This window comes from Copadichromis virginalis, linkage group LG8, assembly GCF_057382275.1.
Source record: "Copadichromis virginalis isolate Kocher_CV1m ecotype Utaka linkage group LG8, C_Virginalis_male_GT1.1, whole genome shotgun sequence".
Lineage (NCBI taxonomy): Eukaryota > Metazoa > Chordata > Actinopteri > Cichliformes > Cichlidae > Copadichromis > Copadichromis virginalis.
In genome coordinates this window covers 12,475,831-12,497,571 of record NC_140625.1, presented here as the reverse complement: position 1 = coordinate 12,497,571, position 21,741 = coordinate 12,475,831, and the positions used below count along the sequence as shown (strand labels likewise).

Below are 21,741 nucleotides of genomic sequence, written 5' to 3'. Positions count from 1 at the left end.
AATTGCTATGGGGGTACTTAATAATATAATTATTAACATATGTGTTATCATTTCCACTTGTCCCTTTTTATTTTTACTTTTTACGTGCATTATAAAACACTCAGTGGGTCAGTTTGAGCTTATTCATTATTATTGACTTCTTGACTGTTATTGACTCTTTTATCAGATGGATAAAAGAAGGTTGCTTTAAATGACATTGCAAGCCTAAAAGGAGATCAAGTTCAAGGACTTGCTCAGCAGACTGTGAAACACTGGGACTTGAGTATATTCATTAAACATAGTAAGACAGCACTTTTGATAGCTCATTATAAGGAAGAAAACTGCTGCTGGTTGCCTGGCAATGATTAAACTACATCAGTTGAAGAACGGTAAGAATAGCTGAAAATATGCCACCATATCATGACTTTTCGCTTTTACCCTCTCTTAATTTTGAATATAGATGTTCCTGATTTAATATCTAGGATTTCTGGACAGTCCTACTTATGGTAGAAACTATATCCCATATACATAGATTCTTGATAAAGCTCAGAAAGCTCAGCCTTTTCTTGGTGGTGAATAACTTTGCTTCTTTAAATGATTAACCCACAGAGGTCTGTGGGGTTTGTGGCTCTGTTGCCCCAAATAGACTTTGGAAATTCTCAGGTCTCCTTGGCAGTCTCTTCAGAGATGTGTTGACTATCTTTTGTCGGTGTGGTCAAACATTTGCGACCGATAGCTTCTGTGGATGTGGACATTCCTTCCCTGTCTGAAGACAACAGGCTTTGTTTGAGGACTGCATGAAAAGCGAGAGGAGTGGACAGAAACAACGGCTGTGCATGGTTAGGCTCAAGGCACAGCCAGGATCGCGGAGTCGACTCAACTCATTTATACAGAAGTCTTGGCTTCTCTCTTCATTTCTTTTTTCATGCTCACCATAAAAGAAGAGTTTAAGGAGGAGTTCAGACTGTGATAAAGGTAGAATCGGGCTATCACTATGGATACTTTTAGAAACAAAAAAAATTTGTGGACACTTTATGAGAAAGAGGTGCCACACAGCAGGTTTTGGTAAGTTTTTTTCCCCTTGTTTGGTCTTGGCAAACATAAAATATTATTTTTAATTAGGGATTGCTTTATGTAGAAAATCTGTTTTATAAACTTTGCACATTGATATGGATTTTTGTCACCTCTGGATAGTAGTGCCTGCTAACACATTCTTATATCTGATTCTGTCCTATATTTTCTAATAAGCTAAAAAAAAAAAAAAAAAAAAAAAAAAAAACATTTTAACTTTCATTATTTGTACTTCATTCCATTTTTCCACCTTAAACAATTCATGAAAAGTCAATAGAAGCTGAACACTGGTATCAAACTTTCAAATAACTTCTTAAATTCACACATTTCTCCATTCATTTCTCTTCCATCCACTCCACACAGTTTAAACTCAGAGACAACAGCTTCTTTATTACTTAATTATTTTATTGTTCCATTTGCTGATTGTAAGTAATGTGTATGATGTAAAGGACCACTCATGCATGCCCCAATGGACCAGGAAAATACCTCACAATGGTAAGACATGTGACTTATTGTTAGTTTCCCTTAGCAACAGGCCCACACCGGAGGTGCTGGTGGCAGGGAGCGCTTTTCTTAAAAACACATCCCCCTAACTTTACATATTCTTTCATTACTTATTCCCTTTATTTGAAAAAAAAAGTGTGTTATATCAAAACTACCACATGGGAGTGCTGCACTCATTCTGCAGTGAGCTTTTTACTAGCTGTCAGTGATGTAATGGCTTCAATAAAGAATCAGAAATAAAAAATAAAATAGGGGTTAGACACTGAACTTAACAGTTCCTTAATGCTTAAGAAATGATCATGTTTTTATGCTCAGTTAAGCTGGGGTGCTGCCTTATTGGCAATGTCCTCCACATTTTATTCTACTTCTGCTCTTTCGTTTCACTGATCATTGATGTGCTGCTTTCTGCAGTGATCCGGCCTGCGGTGTCAGTCCTGCAGAGAAACTGAGCCCAGAGCACCTACAGCTTCTGAGAAATGCTTTTACCTGTTCAAAGGCTGGACTTGAGACACAGGAACACAAGCTGAAGGGAAGCAATAGAGGTACAAGTGAAGAACGTGGATTGACGTTTGAGGAGTTTTGGGATGTTCTGAAGTCTGTCATCGGCCCAAATATTGAGGACACGTGGTGCAAGAGATTCTTTTATGAGGTAAAAAGTAATAAAGTTTTTTTATAAGTCTTGACAAAACTGGATGCGGGTTATATTGTAATCCACGATTTAAAAAAAAGTTTATAAAACAGCATCCTGTCAGTCTATTACTGGTTTGAAGTGACTGTCCTATTAAAAGACAACAGTGGTGTATTGCTGACTTGACTCTTACATTCTTCATGTCTAGGTAGATATCAGCTGCACTGGACAAATAAAATGGCAGCAGCTGTGTTCCTACTTGCTTTTGGAGTACACTGAGCGACAGCGGGCCTCCAATCCCACAGCTGCTCTGCTGGAGGCCCAGCCTCAGATTAGACACTGCTCTCATAACAAGGTAACTCTGGTGCATCGTGGTCAGATGGTCTGATTTTTAGACAGTTTTTTTTAAATTACTTACCAGAATTAGGCAACTACCTAGTCAAAATTAACATTTAGAGAATTCAAGTTTCAAAAACCTCCCAAAAGCTGAGTGCAGCAGAAAAAAAAACTGTCTCAAAGCAAAATTGCTATCCAAATACTAAAATGAACAACATTATAATATGACTTAAACAAACTTGGGGAAAAGAAACTCAAATGGATTAGAGTATTTTGTATCTCTAAAGGAGAAACAGTTATAGAGAGTAAATGGTCAGTGACTCCAAGTTAGTATTTGGAAAAGGACATAAAACTTAAAACAATATGTAATCACTTTTTAAGAGTTTAATGGTATATTACAAAATGGAACATTTATATTTTACTACCCAGTAAAAAGAAATACAGAGGAAATGGAATTAACCATTAATAAATGATTTGTACAGTATAAATATATTAAAATCAATGACAACTTACTTAAATTGTAAATTGTTGTTGTATATTTAGACATTCAAATTATCTATCACTATCAGATATTTTAAAAGAAAAGAAATTTTTTTTTACAAAAATATTTATATGATCAATAAATAATTCAAATGGGAAATTGATTTATGGAAATCAATAAACAATAAGCACTCAATAAAAGTCTCTTTTGAAAACATTTTTCAATTAATTAGAAGTAAGATTTTTTTTAAAAGATTTATTTTTGAAAATGTAATTTAAAAGCGGCATACACATATACATTAATAGATATGATACCAAATATACTACTATTATTAATATAGGCTACTTTTTCTAATGTTAATGCTATATTTATTTCCTAAACGTTTGATGCTTTCTAATAGGTTGTTTATACTTTCATGTAAATAAAGTAGAAAATGTATCAAAATATTTTGGCATGCTGTGTATTTGTAGGAGATGAATATACAAGCTTCTTTACAAGAAAATCCAATACAGCAAGTCACTTTTACTTACTTTAAGCTAGTTTAACTAGTTTAGGCAAAATTTATTTGATGAATTAAATTACTACTTTCAATATAAAGATTATCACGCATATAAATAAAAAAAATCAACACTGCAGCACTACAAAGCCTTTGTCTATTTAAAGCTTGTTGTGTTTTTTTGTTTTGTTTTTTTAAAAAAGGTTTTATGTCCCTTGACAACTGTGTAAACTTTTTCTTCATTTCAGCTAAGCTAACAGTCTCTAGTAAAAATAACAATGGCACAAAGATAAAGTTAGCAACTATAGAGTTAGCAACTATAGAGTTAGCAATGAAAAAAGACAGAGCCATTGTTCATGGAAGATGACCAACAAAGGTAAGAGAATATAATAATGTTGGACTGTATTAATTTATTACCTGACTTCAGAGAAAAGTATTAGGTGGTCATATTTTTTATAGGTTATTTAGCTTGTTAGCCTAGCTTAAAGAGTTCTTCTGTGGCCAAAAATTGTGTCTTAGGGCTCTCTGGCTACGTTCACACTGCAGGCGAAAGTACATCAAATCTGACTTTTTTGACCCTATGCGACCCATATCCGATCATGGTATGACAGTGTGAAAAGCACAAATCCGATATTTTTAAAAGTGATCTGGGTCACTTTCGTATGTGGTACTGAATCTGATACATATCTGATGTTTTAGAAAGCCACTGCTGTTTGAACGGTCATGTCGCATTAAATCCGTCTTTTACGTCACCGACACAAGACAGATGTCTTGTTATTATCAGCGCCGGAGAAGACATTGCAAACGTAGATGTTAGTGAAACTGTTGGGAAGACAACGTTGGAGAAACGTGAACATTTTATTTGTACTGTATAATCTGCAGATTCTGACAGAAATCTGCAACTATACTTTGAAGCACCACTCCTCTCTAAAACCGCAATAAGGATAATTATTAGGCCATTTGTAAATAACAAAATAACTTTATAACTTAAAGCAAAATTGGGAAAAGTAAAGTCTGAAACAAGTCTTTATATTAAGGGCCATCAGTCAAACAATATTGTTTGGTCTGGGTCTAAACAGAGCACGTTGTGTGTGACGCCTTCTTTTGCGCATGCGGGCCGCTTTGTGGGTGTTAGGTGACGGCTGTGTGCAAACAGGAATAGGACCCAAGATGCAGACTCCGGAGACAAACTTAAACCAAAACAGCTTTAATGCTGAACGCAAACATAACATAACTGGGAAAAACTGAAAATAAACTAACACCGGTGGACTGGCAAAACACACAGCAAAATAAATGGTAGATCGCGACACAGACACAGAGAAACACAGGGCTTAAATACACAGAGGGAGCAATCAGGGAATGAGTAACAGGAGGGAAACACAGCTGGGACCAAAGAAGCGTAAACTGAACACACTGAGATAAGACAGAGACCTTCAAAGTAAAAACAGGAAACACATAACACAGACTCACATGCAGGCACTACAGAGGGAACAGAGACGTGGGACCAGGGCAGACACAAACACTGACTGGATGTGGGGATACAGCAGACAGGGAAGACAGCAACTATGGAACACAGACAGAAAACCAGAACACTAAAACTCTAACCAACCCCACCCAGAGAACCTAAACTAAGAATGATCCTAAAACCCATAAAGCAAAGCTAGAATATAATGAAATAACAAAATCAAAGAACCAAAAACACAAAACACTGGGTCAACGACCCAGGGACCCTAACAGTGGGTTCACACTAGAGCGCGTTTGCTGTCACATTTTATTTGTAGTGTGAACAAGCAGACAAAAAAATCGGATTTGATCAAAAAATGGGAATTGAGCTTTAAGACCTGCAGTGTGAATGTAGCCTTTGAGACATTTTGACTGGTTACAGTAGTGAAACACATGATTTGTGATGACTTTCTTGCCTCAGCCATAATGGTTACAGGCTAACTGTGCTGCACTAAATGGCTAAAGAAGCTAAACAGACCTTGGAACTCATTATTTTAATTATTTTCACCTGGCCTGTGAAGATATTCTCATATATTATTATAGTATCATTCGCTACTTTTGGATTTCACCCTGCAGGAGTTAAGCAGGGCAGTTTGCCAAACCTTTTTAATAACTCTAGGGTTCATCAGGGTCTGTTAAATCTAACCAATGTAAGTATAAAAGAGTGCACTCAGCTGCTCCTATAAATTATAATGAATAAAGTGTTCCATTACTATAATAGATGAAAGATGAAGCATCTTAATTTTTCTGCCCTGAGTTATATGTTATTTTCGACAACCATTACTTTTTTCCTCCTGTAACCTTTCTCTAATTGATTACACTTGTCTCATACTTATTGCTCTGCAGCGGGAGCCAACAGTTCGTGTGGTTGCTCTTTCCCATCCTCCTCCACTCCGCTATATTAGCGTCAGTAAGGGGGGTCAGATCACCGCCTGGAACAGCAGCCTACACACCCTCAAAACTTTAGGGGTGAGTGACATCATGTTGCTACTTTAATATCCACGTGGAATTACAGCACACTCACTCACGTTTTTCTATTTAAACCAGCTTGCTGGAGACCCAACAGAGGAAGTGGCAAACACAAGGAGATTCAGGGGTTGGACCACCGATGCGGTATACATGGGCAACGTCCACAAGATTGCCATAGCAACTGACTGCAGGGACTTGCGCTTTGTTACTATTTCTTCAAACTGTTTGTTGGAGGAAATTCACTTATATGGTACTTTTATTCCTAACAAAAACCAACTAAACCACGTGAAGCCCGGAAATATTGTTAACTCTTTGTCCTATAATTGCTCCCAGGGTTTCGCAGTGTGCCGACCTGTCTGTGTTACTGGTATGATGTGCAGGTAGGACAACTGTTTGTGTGAGATGTTACTGTTTTAGCTGGATGTCTCCATTTGGAAAGCACTAAATGCATCACTTCAATCTAAAGGGTTTTCACTCCAAGAGTCTAGAACAGCCTCCTCTGCTGCTACTGGGGGATGAAAAAGGAGGAGTCCACCTGATGTGGTTCCTAAACTCATCCAAGGGACTTTTTAAGAAACCATCAAAGAGAGACAAAGGTCCACAAAGGATCTTTTTCCAAGTAGGTTTTCCCTCCTCTATTTACTGAATTCTGTTACAGAAGCATGGAAGCAAGAAGCTTTGAAGTGTTGCTGCTTACACTACAACTTTTCCTTAAACATCATTTGGACTCACTGTTTTTTCTTGTTTCACCCTCGTTCCTCACAGGATCTTGGTGAACACAGCGACATGGTGTCCTATCAACACATCCCCAGCATCCACCAGGAACCAATTACCAGAGTAATGTTTGAACCCAGTGCCAATGTCATCATGACATCGTCAGAAAGTAACACCACATCTGTGGTCTTTATGAATGTGTCATTGAAGCAGGAGCCTTACATTTGGAAATTTAACCAGGTAATTAACAAGGTAACAAGGTCAGTTTGATTGATAATACACTCATTGGCCACTTCAAAAATACATTTTTCCAGCACCAGGTTGGACCACTTTTGTGAGCATTATTTATTTATAATATTTCATAATTATTGTAGTACTGAACATGTAATATGTCATCTGCAGTGAAAACAGTTGCTATAGCTTTCATTTTAATGTGGCCTCTACATGCTAGAGTGAGCCAAGCCAGGGTCAACTCCGTTGATGTCAGGAGATAAGCTCATTAACATTACCTGTTTTATTTTGAATACATTTATTTTACCTGAAGAAATTAAATCAAATGTGTTCTTATCCTCCCCTTTGCCTTCTACATTTTAGTTGAATTGTTTTATTTATAAGATCTGGTAACATCACTGACTTCAAATCAACTTCTCATGTTGTGGCTTTTAGACTTTGTTGTGATTTTCATAGTTATCCACTTCTGATCTGGATCAATGTCAGTCAGACCTGTGTGTCACAGCACTGGGGACTGGGTGACACAGACCTACGAGGGCAGGTTGACGTGAAAATAAACTCTGTTTAAGAGAGAAAGAGTTTTATATAGTATTAAATGTCCTAGTGTGACAGTGTTACAGTGTAGTAAATGCTGTTATAACTGGCCAGTTTTATCTAGAAGAGCAAACACAGCAGTATGCAGAAACAGACAGTGTCACCGGCTGCTGTGAAAGGAGTAAAACTGGGTGGTGATGCTTCCTGTCACTCACAATGGGTTTGTTTGTTTTTTGTTTGTTTTTTTGAAACCCAAGGTTTACTCTCCAAATAACTGTCTGAACATTGTAAAACAAAAATCTCAGTCATGTATCTTTGAAAGGAAAGAAGCATTTACCACCACTTCATTTATATTTTCACCTGCATAAAACACCATCTTCTGTATACTATACGATATTAATGCTTTTGCCTCATGTCAGGGAGCCAAGTGTTTCGACTACAACGCGTCCCTACAGTTGATGGTTACAGGAGGCTCTGACCGAAAAGTCAGACTGTGGTCACAATATGTGACTTCAAGTCCTGTGGCTACACTGCCGGGTCACCACACCACGGTACTAGATGTTGCAATTTACCAACATGTCGGGCAGATCTTCAGCTACTCTAGAGATGCTGTGAGTGAATTAGGATTTACCATAAATGCATACATAATTGTATATTTTATGTGAATATATGCTAGTAGAGCTTGTTTATGTTCGAATTAATGATGATGCATTTGTCTTCTTTTGCCAGGAACTGAGAGTTTGGGACATTTCTACCCATCAGTGTTTGAAAGTTCTCCGTCTGCAGTTTCCCTGTCTGCAACCAGGTCGCATCCCAGAACATGGAAATTTCCCCTTCCTGTTGCTTAGCCCTCCTCTTCCTGATGAGATGCAACCTCATTTAGTGGTGGCCTGCAAAGATTACCTGGCAGTGCTCAATCTGTCAGAAAAGAGAAGAGGAGGAGGTGGTTGGTTGACTGATGAGGAATTCAGGACAGAATTTAAACAGGGTCCATACCTCTCCTGCGCCTTGTACAACCCCACCCTGAGGCAGGTGGTGACTGGACATGCTGACTCATCAGTCTTTCTGTGGGATGTAGAGACAGGAAGGAGGCGGCTTTACATTTTAAATGCTCATGGAGAAGAGGTGCTCTCCTCTATGGCACTGGACTCCTCTCACAGAAGACTAATCACGGGAGCTCGTAATGGCACTATTAAGGTTCAATACATCTTATTACTTATTATTATATAGAGAAAGAAATTTGGCTGTAATGCATCAATGTGTAAAATACTTAAATCAGAGTGTTGGCCACTCCCCAAGCAGGTGTGGAATCTACTAAATGGCCTAAACTTACACAAGCTGGAGCCCGTCACCAACTCTGAAGTCACTGGGTTGACCTGCCTCCATGACAACCATTTACTGGCTGTGGGGTGGAACCAGTGCATCACTCAGTACAGCATTGCAGGAGACAAGGTAAAATCAAGGGTGCGTTAAAGTTATAATCCACACATAAATACAGTTTTAAGGGTTACTGAACACCAGGCTGGAAAACAATGTTTTTCTTCCCGCTCTAGTTTTGCAGAGAAGAAAGAAAACGTATTTTCAGGGAGGATTATAGTTTATCTTTCCATCCTAAAATATCCTAAAATTAAGATTGACTTGGTACTCTGGGTTTTACTATCCTTTTCGGCTCTGTCTTTTATCTAAAAAAAAGCTCCATGGATGCCATTTATACAGTCAACACCCATCCATCCATCCATCCATCCATTTTCTTTACTGTTTCAGGGTCAAAGAGCCTATCTCAGGTGTCATAGGATGAGAGAGGCCAGGTACACCTTGGACAGGTCACCAATCAATCACAAGGCAAACGGCAAAGAGAGACAAGCATTCACAAATGCACCTAAAATTATTATATTCAACGTAACTTATATGTAACGTGTATATTCAACACAGCAAGAAACCAGCTGGCCTGTGGTTTTGACAGGGATAACTGTAAGTTTTCCAAAAGCAGTAATGTCTAATCGTCACAGGAACACGCTGAATTTGTAGGCAAACAGCAGAATGTGAGCTACTGGAACTTTTCTGTTGTGGCTTGCAGTATTGACCAATCAGGTTTGATCAGGCATTGGTTAGGTGCAGATAAACAGTCCTGTAAAGAACAACAAGCACTGAGAGTTTGAAAGAAGAAGGCAGAATGTCCTATATCTTATGCTGCTTGTATGAATATATAGAAACATAGGTAAGGTGTGGTAGATGAAGCACGTAAGACAAACGTCACCCTCATCACCAAAATTCAACTGTACCGCGCACTAGTATTGCCCATTCTTCTCTATGGATCCGAGACCTGGGTCATCCTCAAGCATGACCTCAACAAGCTTGAGGTCTTCCACGTGCGCTGTTTGCATCAGATTATCCGGGTGTCCCCCCGTGACCGTCTCAGCAACAGCACAATGCGTAGTCAATGTCACCATCAGCCCTAGATGGAAGAGCTGATCCAGAAGCGACGACTGCAATGGTTTGGCCACACACTAGGGAATCAAGCATGACGCTCCCAAGAAGACTTGGATCAAGCAAACTGAAGACGATCTTCAACAATGACGTCTAATCCTCAAGCAAGAAAAGGTCAAGGCCAGATCGCAAGTCTTGGAAGTGCATCGCTGACAAAGATGAGAACCCTGCGGCACCCACAGCGACGTATTGGCTTGGTGGACGACCTTCCCTGCCGACCGCCAGCTAGGGACAAAAGAAAAATAGTTGAAGCACGTGAGGGCTTTTCAAGCTCTCAAAACTACTATAGATGCTATAAAATTAGTCTCACAGAGTTTTAGCCTTGACATATTTTTTTTTCTTGCTACAAGTTCTTTCCCAGATGTTTAAAGCAGCGTGATGAGTCCTACACAAACAGCTGTCACCATAGTGACTAATCTAGTACAGACTCAGAAAACATTTAAGTGTTTTTTTTAAGAATGCCAACAACAACTTGGCCTTAAGAAGACTGTGGTCCAAATTAGGCTCAGAAAATATTTCCTCCAATAGTAACACTAACTTGTCCCATCATATTCAGTATAATAATTCAGAAGTCTTGTGTTTTCCTGTCAGTAGTGAAGAAAGTCTCTAAAGTCTTTTCAGCGCATAAATACAAACCCACATCCACCTACAGCTATGCATGCTGCTGCACAGGTCTCAGTGTATAAATATATAACAGTCTGCATTTGCACATTATTCTCAAGCTTCAAATTCTTGTGTTACATTTTACCTTTCAACCTTCAGCTGCCATCTGCTCTGTGGCTGGAGTCATCTGTTAAAGCGAACAGTAGTAGCACTGAGTATTTATGCTTCTGCAGCAGATTCTTAATGCTGCTTTTTTCCTTTCCTCTGCCCAGTTACATAATGTTTCTCACTGTAAAGTCCCTTGCTTAAGCAGAACTTAGCTTGTCTGTTTCGTTATATATTTTTTTCATTTCCAAAACCTAGAGGGGCAATCACAAATCAGTAAATTGCACTTATATATATGCATACGTTATATACGCCCCTGGTAAGTTCAAATTCTTCACACAGCCATAATTTGTTTAAAAAAGTCTACTGCAACATGGTACACTTTTTTATGAGCAACCTGGGGAAGTAAGTAGAGCTTCTACAGAAGAGACAGGTTATTTCACCTCATTTATAAACTGTGTTTATAAATGAGGTATATAGGTATATAGTTATCATCATTTCAACCAAAATGCTTGTGCACTAAGCTGTGCTTTATTTTTCTTTTACTCGTGCACTGAAGGACTTGAAGGTGAGAGCAGACATGTCCTGGAAGTCCAGCGGTGTCCACAAATCAGACATCTTGGCTGTGTGTCAGTGCTCCGCTCTGAGCGTTGTTGCTACAGCCAGTTATGATGGAGAGGTAGTGATCTGGAGCATGGAGACACAAGGACCGATGCTCCACCTGCAGAGAGGGACGCAGGCACGGTAAGGAGATGCAGCTCCGAGTGCTGTCTTGCAGTCAGTGAGGGTTTACTATTAAACTTGATGTGTATGACTTGCAGGTTTTGACACAAAACAAATCAGCATGGATCAGTTTACTAATGATTTATCTACTAATTTACATCGTGTTTCTTGTATCCCAGATCAAATTTTGTTGCTGGCGTGGTAAAAAATTATTTATCTTTGGCTCTCTGCAGTCTTTATTGACGATAACACACAATAAAAGCTTAGATTAACAAATGTTTAAATAACATGCAGATTATTATTGAAATATCAAATAGATGTAAAATGTCAGAACTCAAAAAAGGTATTCCTTTTATCATCATGCATGAATGATAAAGGTATAAAAGAATAAGTAATTAAAGTAACGAAGACATAATCAAACTAATTTCTCATAAATTTTCCTGACAGTTAATTAAATGATGAATAAATGAAGTCAAGTATCTTGCATCCTTAGCTGATAGTGACATATTCATGATTGTGGTTTTCTTTCTGCTTGTGTGCGTCCAGGTCAGCTCTCCCCGTGGATAGCATCTTGTTCCTTCAGCATCGAGCTGGCAGGAAACAATTAAGAAACAAGGGTGTCCTAGTGTCATCCCAGGGTGGTTGGCTGTGCTTTTGGAGCATCACTGATGACAATCACAGTTATGGTGAGTGGGATGCACAAGAAAAAGCTTAAAGAAGAGATTGATGTGAGGTCCTTTAAAAAAAAAAGATGCTGCAGTAGAAAACATTAATCTAAGATAAAAACTCTTAATCATCCGTCACTTCTAATTCTCCTCCTCCCATAAGAAGGATTTACAAACAGCCCTTGCAAGCAGTGACAGTTAGGCTGAACTGTTGACTTGGCTGCCAGCCGGTACCATTCCTGGCAGCCCACAACTATGTCTCTTTCCAGATCCCATCTGTGTTTAGTGGTGTGGGATTCATGCACTGTAACCACTGCATATGGGTACAGGCTTGCATGAGTGCATTTGAGTGAACTGTATGTCTGTATAGATTTATATATGTATCTATGTGTCTGTGCATGCTTCCAGCAGAGAGGGGGATTTGAAATCATGACATAAGAGGAATGCAGGTGACAACTAAAATCTGTTGAAGAGTTTGCAGTTTGTCTCAGAAGTACTTTTGTTATTGAAGTGAAGAAAGAATTCTTGAAAATGGTACAAAAGCAGAATATAAATAGATTTGCTTGCATGCACTTTTGAGTGAACCAGCAGACTTTTTAACTGCCTATAAAGATATATCCAAGCCTATTGTTACAAGAAAATTTCTTTTAGATTGTACTTAGTACTTTATGCTTGGATGAGTTTATGAGCACAAGTCTATTTTTTCTGTGTTTTTTCCCTCCAGGTCATTTCTACGCTCCAGAGCAGCCAGGTGAGCGTGTGCTTAGCCTGAACTCAGATCAGTCTAAAAACACCTTTCTGGTCTCAGGTGACACAACAGGCTCACTTCAGATTTGGGACATTTCTTCCTTTGCAGTGGACATCCAACCTGAGGTGTGCTGGGAATAAGATTGCACCTGGTGCACTGCACCTCATATCCCCATATACTTGACATATTTTTCTTCATACAGGCAACTTGTGAACAACCTCCACTGCTGCTGCAATCTTGGAGGGCTCACAAAAGGGCTTTGATATGTGTGGAAGTCCTTGAAGTGTTTGACAGACTGTTTGTCCTGACAGCATCAGTTGATGGTTCTGCTGGACTATGGACAGAGGACGGCAATCATGTGGGGTTTTTTGGGCAAGAGGTGACGTGGAATATCGCTGACCCAGGAACTTATCATAGGTAGGTAAACTGGCTTGTGTCTTCATTAATTATTAAAAAAAACACATAAAGAATTACAGAGAGCATTTTTGGATGATGGTTCTGGATCTGCTATTTGAGTTATTTTGGCTTGCATCCTCTGCAATCTGCCTTGCAACCCACCTCCTCCATTTCATGCTGTTCATGCTGTATCCAACTTAATCAATGTCAGGTCTACCGTGCATTCCCATGCCCCTGCTCATTTCTGCATCTTTCCATGCTTGTGCATGGTATGGTGGAAGGTCCCAGCAGAGGGCCGTACATCCAGATATAAACAGCTGTAGATGGAAATAACATTTTTATTGTGACTAGTGGTCTTGACAGAAATGTGTTTAATACACACAGGGTAAGAGGTCAGTAGAGAGAAAATAAAATTGAGCCAAAACGTCACTCCTTGTTCATTAGAGGCAATAAATGCTAAAAGTGATTGCACACATAATAATTTGAAGCACAATTTTTATTATACATGCCAAGTTTCAAGATGAGGCTTGCAAACATGGCAGTCTTTTGAGATTAGATCATTCAAGAGTATCAACAACTAGAAGAGTGGCAAATTAAAGCTGCCAGTATCAAACAGAAGACAAGTCCAATAAGTGATAATATCAACAGTGCAGGGTTTGTACCAAATCTAATATAAGTATGAAATGTAAGAAATGTACGTCATGATTGAACATGTTCTCCAAAATAAACTTCCCTCACTGTTCCACAAACATTTGAGTCTTTAATAAAAAACTTCATTTTGGTTAAAGGTCGTAAACTCTGGCTTGGCTCACATCTTTGCTCTCTGTATTTCTGTCACATGCTGGGTAACATGGACCATGAAGGAGAGAGCTGTCAGGAATAATTTAATTTCAGGGGATGGAAAAAGCACAGTTAAAGTTAAAGACAGAGTCAGCACATGCTTAGAAATATAAATAAATGTCTGCATAAACCTCACGAGGAGCAAAATCATGACAACAGTATTGTTTAACTTATGGAGAGTGTACATTTAATGTCTGTGTGAGGAAGAGAGTGACAGAGCCAAAGTGTAAATAGAGTGCTGCAGGGATGATGTTTTTTTCATTAGTCATTGTTTCATATAAAAAAGGAGACTTTTTTGTAGGTTTTTAAATTTAGAATAAGCTTTATGTGAAGTTTGTGACATTTACAACAAGATCATCTTTATGAATTATCACCAATATTAGGCTATAAATAAGCACATCTGGAGATAAAAAATCTTGGATGCAGTAAAACTTGCAGTTGCTCCAATAGTAGAAACAAACAAGCTCACAGCCTTTTTTCCCACCTTCATAAGATCCAAGGGGTGGGGGTGGGGGGGTTAGGAGTGAGGCCACTTTTAGTGATAAGTAGTGACCACCGACAATATAAAACCTGGATGTAACTTCCAGGTCTGTCTGAAGACCAACTATTAGATGTGGTTGCAAAAAACAGAATCAATGGGAAAATGGACTATTTTGGACAATTTTCTAGAAAGGTTCAGTCACTAATTTTGGGTCACATTGAATAAAAAAACAAAACAAAACCAAAAAAACTTGCTTTGTAAACACAGTACTAGCTTCTTGCCTGTCAATCGTTGTGATTGACAAGCGAGAAAATGGTACTGTGTTTACAAAGCATGCACAGACACATATACCAGGGCCAATGAGCGTGGAGTTCCACAGTTACACCCGCCCTTTCTAATCACGTGTAGAAAACCAACACGGTGACAGAGGAAATGCTCATTATAGCAGTAATTACTAATAATTATTTGCGTATGTGCATTGTGAAATTTTTGTAGCAGCTTGCTACTATAACATTAAGTAATAACTTACCATGAGGCCATCTTTTATATATAGTCAATGACTGTGATGATGTTTAATAGGCCTAATAACATCCATAACCTCATTTAGCCACTTCTTTTTTTTTTCTTTTTTTTCTTTTTTAGCAAACTACAGGTTTGGGAAGTGTAAAAGATTTAAAATTGTGTTTGTTTTGTTTTTATAGATTTTATATTATAGAACAAAATTGGAAAATCTCCTACATTTTTATTAAAGACAGACCTTATTTCAGACAGAGAAATTAATAATAATAATAATAATAATAATAAAATCCCATTAACTTTGATACAACAGAACTTGAAGTGGAAAATAATAACTCAGTTCTGAGTTTTAGCACTCATTCAAGCAGCTTCTTGTCAGTTATACTCTTTATATGGATGGCACTTCACCACTCTCTGCTGCTGCCACTTTGGCTTCAAATTCTGTGGGTGGTTTAATCAGCAACCCACAGAGCACTAGACAACACGCAAGTGTCCTTTAGCATACTCTGGTTGTAAGGGCAGGTTCACAAAGCAGCTTACATGTTTGCTTACCAGGTTTTAACCCAGCAGTATGACCAGGATTTTTCCATTATTCCAGCCCAGCAAGCTCAACGAGGAAGTAATGTAACACACCATACCTCATTCAACCACAGTGCAGGTCATACTATGCATATAGCTGCACAGACTGAGACCTAGGAAACAGTTTTCTTCCATTCGAGTCATCCTAGCTGACTAAACCTTTATAGCCCTAATTAATAGAGTTGGATTTTTAAAATGTAGTTCCCACCTCAGCAATGATTATAAACATGTACAGAAGTGACAACTACTGACATAAGGCACCATCCTTTAGGGCATTTTTACTGTGCAGCCATAAATCAAACACTGGCTCCCTAAATTGTCACTCAGTTATTGTAACTTTGAGAATTCATCTTTTATATCTGACACAGCAAGTGTAAACATCGTAACTTCACAATATAGCAGTTTTTCATGTATGTAACTGCGTCACAGATGGTACCAATTAACTTTTAAAGTATCTTTAGCCTCATTTTACCACTAATGTCAACTGCTTATCACAATAAAAATGCTCTGCCGGCACTTATTAGCTTGTAAAGTTGTGAAGTTGAAATCTTGCATATGTTGAAGTCATTATGTCAGTTTTAACTCATCCACTAAAGCAGCGCACGCACAAACGCACACACAGACACACACACACACAGAAGGAGCACACAGAGTACTCAAATGCTTCACCACAGAGATCGAGAGCAGTAACAGCTCTGGTTTGAATCAAATCTAACAACAAACATCCTCACAGATATCGGCCTCTGTGACAAATCTTCATCCAATAGGATCACTGACCCATGTCTTGTCTATCAGGAGCTTGACGTGCATGAAATTGGCAAACCCATATCTCAAGTAAACACTGGTATTGTTTTGCTCTGACACTCTCAGGAATACACGGAACAATCTGAGAGAAGAGAGGAGGACTGAAGATGAAAATATGGAAGGCAGTGACGTCCAAAATCAAGTACCTGACCCTACTAGCCGTGATCAGACTTCACAGGAAGAATGGTGTTCTGAAGGTAAACACACACACACATACAATCAAGGCCGTTTCCAGTAACATTTGGCTACCCCTTCCAGTAATTAGCCATTTCATCAGATAACCTTCTGCACACATATGTGAGTTTGCACAGCTGCTGCTGACAATGTTCATAAAAAGGGGTTAAACAGTGCAGGTCAGGATGACCTTCTAAGCTAATCTAACCTGATACTCAGATTCTATCATGTCCAATTTCTGAACATTATGAAGAGAAGAGTCAGAGCATTCTTCACATTCTCCTCCTGCAAAGTTTGGAGCTCGGCTCTGGAACATTTGGGCAATGTTCTCCTTTAGACACACAGGCCAGAATGTTTTTTCTTTAAAAAAACCCACAAATACTCAAGGTTGGTGTGTGAGGGTGTGTATCTGCGAGACGTTTCCTACACTTTCCTCTCACAGTCTGCCATTGCTCAGGACTTGCCAAAATAAGCGATTAGCTGTGCTTTTTCTGCACACACACCCAGGCAGACATACACATGTATGCTTTTACCCACTTTTCTTTGTCTTTTGTCATCCATCCTCTTTCAGCTTCATCCACCCAAGCAGGAGTGAATGACCACGAGCAACCTCAGCAACCTATGGTAACCTGGGAGGACAACATCAGCTGCTGCTGAGTGCATTTGTCATATTTAGCTCTATTGTTTAGCTACCCCTCCCTCATGCAAACACAGTTTTTCATCCTCCATCTGTACCTGTCTATGCGTGTCTCAGTATTCATGTGAGGACCTCTGCCAGACAGTAGCTTTGTGTTACGAGAGGAGAGGACTCTTTGAGGACATCGACCACAGCAATCGCTGCTGATTGGCTGTTTCTTGTCTCTTCAGACTCAGGTGGTCCTGCTGGTGAGATTTGTGCTGATTACTTGATCTTATCCCCTCTCTTCTGCTCCTGCTAGCTTCATGAATACCTTATTTTATGTTCTGTTGGTGTCTTGTGTCTGCAGTAAGAAATAACTCATCTTTTTCATCCTTTTTCTATCCACTCTGTCCCAGACAAATGCCAAAAATTCTGCAAATCGAACTTACAAGAATAGTTCCACATTTTTGGAAATTCATTGTTGCCAAATGTTCCATGAGATGATTAATATTGTCCATTGCTATTCTAAAAATATTAAGCTACAGCAACCAAATAGCTGAACTTTTCATAAAAGCTGTGTGAATTTGGAAGCTCTCTCCAAAGGTAACAAAATGTGCTCAATGAACCAATAATGCTCACTACTTAACACATCAGCTTGGTGATCTGTACCTTGGTTGGGGAATTACTAGAAAACTGCTGGTGTTTTGTTTGAGGGTTTGTTTGTTTTTTTCCAGTCTTTATGGTAAAAATAGTTTGGTATACTAGACTAGAATGAGGACAAATGATGCCCTGTCCAACCATGTCAAAGTCTGTAGTTCTTCAAAGCAGCCAAACCTCATGGTGTGGTGAAAGGCAGCAGTCATAAACAAGAAAGAATACGTGATATAGTTTAAATGCTGGAAATTTTTAAACACTCTCACCTGGAAAACATTCATAGTACTGCATTTGTTTTTGTTTTTAAATGGGACGATGTTCAAAATACAGATATAAAATATGTTCAAACCCTGGGTTCCTATATTTTACAATTATTTGACCATTCACTAATCACTAATCACGCCTGGCTGTTGCTTCTTGTTGTCATGGCAATATGACCACCACCCTCGCCCATGTCACGTGTAGCTTGCTTTTTGGAAAATGAGAATATACACTCATAGGGCATTTTATTAAATACACCTTGCTAGTACTGGGTTGGACCCGTTTTGCCTTCAGAACTGCTGTAATTCAACAGGGTGCTGGAAACATTCCTCTGAGATTTTTGTCCATATCAACACGACAGCATCATGAAGGTGCTGCAGATTTCTTAGCTAAATATCTTTGATGTAAAACTCCTGTTCCACCACATCCTAAAGGTGCTCTGTTGGACTGGATCTGGTAAGTGGAAGCCATTTAAGTACAGGGAACTGACTGTCACATTCAAGAAACCAGTTTGAGATGATGTGAACTGACATGACATGTTATCCTGCTGGAAACAGCCTGGAGAAGATGGCTACTCTGTGATCATAAAGAGATGACCGTGTTCAGCAACAATATGGAGGATATTGGACCAAGAGGGACCAAAAATTTGCCAGGAAAATATTGATACGAGGCAGGATGAAGTTCTGATCCCACCATCTGAATGTCACAGCAGAAATCAAGACTCATCAGAGTCTCAGCTTCCTCTTCTGTGGTAACATCAGTGATATTTGGTGTAGTCTTCTGCTGCTGTAGCTCATTATGTCGTGTATTCAGGGACGCTCTTCTTACCTTGGTTGTAACAAGTGTTTTTTTGAGTTACTGTTGCTGTCCTATCAGCTTGAAGAAGTCTGGCTATTGTCCTCTGATCCTGCATCAACAGGACATCAAGTGTCGCTAAATGGATATTTTCTCTTTCTTGAAGCATCCTCTGTAAACCTGAGAGATGGTTGTGTTGGAAACTCCCAGTAGATCAGTAGTTTCTGAAACACTCAGAGCAGCCTGTCTGGCACACACAACCATGCCACGTTTATATTCACTTAAATCACCTTTCCTCTCCAGTCTGATGCTCGGTTTGAATTTCAGTATGTTGTCTTGACCATGTCTACATGCTTAAATGCAAAAAGTTGCTGCCATGTGATGACTAGATATTTGTATTAATTTATATTACAGCAGGTGAACAGACAAGGCTTCCAGATCTGAAAAGTAAGGCCAAAGTGGAAGTGGCATAAACGTGCATTTGTTGTCCAGCAGGGGGCGACTCCTCTTCTTTCTAATTGTCTTGAAGTTTATGAAAAAATGCACCCACTGTTCATGTTTCTCTAATTATGTTGTGCTTTCATTTGCTAGTTTCAAGTTGCATTGAACACGATGTGTAAATTATGGTTCCATGTAGAGCAAAACAGACAATAAAATGGGGTATATTATAGATCACAGCTACTGTAGCTTTGTAGTCTAGGTTTCTGGACAACACAGATATACTGGTCAGCATTGGTCAGCACATGCAGCTATAAAAGACTCGATCAATTTTGCAGGAATGCGACAGCTCGGTTTCACCTCCTTTTTAACCGAAGTCAGTCTAAAGTTTTCCAAAAGAGCTTGATTGATGGGAAAGTAAAATGGGACGGAAACAGAAGCAAGAAATGAGTTCTGCTACTCTGTTTAGGATGCATCTGGTGAGAAATTTGTCTTTTCTGATTTTCTTGCTTTTCTCCCTCTGTTGATCTTCTTCATCCTCTCTCGCCCTCTTCTTCTTCTGCCAGCCCTGTCCCTTTCATAAAACTACCACATTGTGCATTTGTGGCCTAGACATGGAGGATGTTTTTTCCTGTAGCTGCCAGTTCAGTTCATGTGGACTGACCGTTGAGAGGTCAAGAAGAAGGAGCCCTGCACTGATTAATCTAACGTCTTTATTTGTGATCTGAATTAAGAATGCTGAAAAATGTCTTCCCGATATCGATCTGTGAAGTCTTATATTTGTGTTTTCTGATATTGAAAAGTCTGGTTTTGATTTTTTCTTCTTTTCTTTCACTCATTCCTTCTCCAGGAGGCTTTATTGAAGATTTGCCCACAATCGGCTGTGTGTTTTATCAAAATAAGACTGGCAGCTCAAAGCTCAGCGTGCAGCGTCTGAAAGAAAAAAGTGAGTCAGATGTAGAAAGAGATTCAAACGTGAACATTGTTCCTTTGTGTTCCTTTTATGAAGTTATTTTGAAACAGCAAATTGAATATGTCCTTTTGAATATGCGATGAACTCACTGTGCTGGAAGGATTTTCAGTGTCACTGCACTGTCTCTTCTGCATTTCATATGCTGTATTATTTTTTTTGCCCTTTGTCCCTCGCTTTCAGCTTTCGTCTTATTCCACTTTAATGTTTGCAAACTAATGTCTGTTGTTTGGCCCATTTATTCATAATATACTTCTTTTATATGCAAAAAGAAAAAAATACACATTGGGAAATATCAACACTGTGATGGTGGTGTGCTAGCCTAGCATAGTAGAGTGTAAATTATGTAAATGGATTGCCTGGCTCTGTGCAACAGTATTGAAATTTGCCTAATCAGCACCTCTAAAAGCTCACAATGTGTAACAATGAGAAATAACTTTATGGAGGTTGGGGTGGGATTGTTCTCTGTGCTATTCTTGTTTTTGTTTTTTGAATGGGTACAACTTAGAGTCGTCCTCCCAGGAAATGACTATACTCTATTTCCATTTGTGTTTGTATCTATTTCCCATTTTCCTAGCAAAATATGAAGAAATTATGCGCTTTTGTACAGTATAGTGGGATGCTTAGCATTTTGTTACCTTTGGAAAAAGCTGAGCTGTTTCGCTGTAATTCCCCACTTTATGCTAAGCTATAGCAAAAAGAATGATATATAACTATGGAAGGACAGAGAGCTGAAGTAGTTTTAAATGAAGTCTAGCTGTCTGACTTGTTGCAGCTCTTTGCAGATAATTTGAAGCTTCCTGATATGATACTTCTAGGTCATCCAAACAGTCATCTAGACAGGAAAACATCAGAGCCATCGCATCGCTTTATCTCAACAAAAGCCACCCTGTACTTATCATCACAGTTTGGCTAAATTGCAGAAATTGGTGACACAAGACTCAATGTCCTATTTTCATGTGTTTTCTTCATACATTCGATTTTGAAACATCTTTGCACGCACTTTTCCTGTTATTGAAGAACTGGGTTAGTTTAAGTACCGGTATGAATGTTCAAGCGGGGGTGGAGGCATGCTCAGAGCTTCTTCCCTAGTGTGCTTCCCGGGGATAAATGCGAACAGACACAGCTTGGACAAACAGGGCAAGTCATCCGCAGAGCATTTTGCCCCCTCCAGCATCTTCAAGTCAACAGTGCATGAGTGAACTCCACCAAATGTGTTGTCAGAAATATCTCCAGCCTGCTCATGAACACGGATGGTTTGATTTTAAGTCATTACAACTTAACGTTCCTGTCTTTTTTATGCGTTGGCATAAAAGCATAAATATGGCTTGAATTTCATTTTGTTGCCTTGAAAGCTTCCAATAAGACTGTTGCCTTAAAAGTTAAGTACAACCAGGAGAAACTTAAATAGATGATTTATTCAGTTATGAAAAATGT

General features: G+C 39.0%; 1 protein-coding gene across 1 annotated transcript; it reads left to right on the top strand.

Annotated features, from left to right (window-relative positions):
- Positions 1–386: 386 nt before the first annotated feature.
- Positions 387–20,246, top strand: LOC146702825 (cilia- and flagella-associated protein 337). Its single transcript, XM_085465839.1, has 19 exons — positions 387–1,044; positions 1,966–2,203; positions 2,391–2,537; positions 5,845–5,967; positions 6,046–6,217; positions 6,301–6,347; positions 6,434–6,586; positions 6,733–6,921; positions 7,866–8,057; positions 8,176–8,643; positions 8,749–8,898; positions 11,201–11,385; positions 11,911–12,050; positions 12,754–12,902; positions 12,980–13,194; positions 16,460–16,590; positions 17,139–17,191; positions 17,322–17,452; positions 20,185–20,246. The coding sequence occupies exons 1-18, from the start codon at positions 974–976 to the stop codon at positions 17,409–17,411; spliced, it is 2,913 nt and encodes a 970-aa protein (XP_085321965.1). The 5' UTR covers positions 387–973; the 3' UTR covers positions 17,412–17,452; positions 20,185–20,246.
- The last annotated feature ends 1,495 nt before the right edge of the window (positions 20,247–21,741 follow it).

Excerpts from the sequence above, each read along its gene's own strand:
- LOC146702825 (XM_085465839.1), top strand. The coding sequence starts at position 974 with ATGGATACTTTTAGAAACAAAAAAAATTTGTGGACACTTTATGAGAAA. Across the intron at positions 6,218-6,300 it reads GGAGGAAATTCACTTATATG|GGTTTCGCAGTGTGCCGACC; the intron begins GTACTTTTATTC and ends AATTGCTCCCAG. Across the intron at positions 6,348-6,433 it reads GTTACTGGTATGATGTGCAG|GGTTTTCACTCCAAGAGTCT; the intron begins GTAGGACAACTG and ends TTCAATCTAAAG.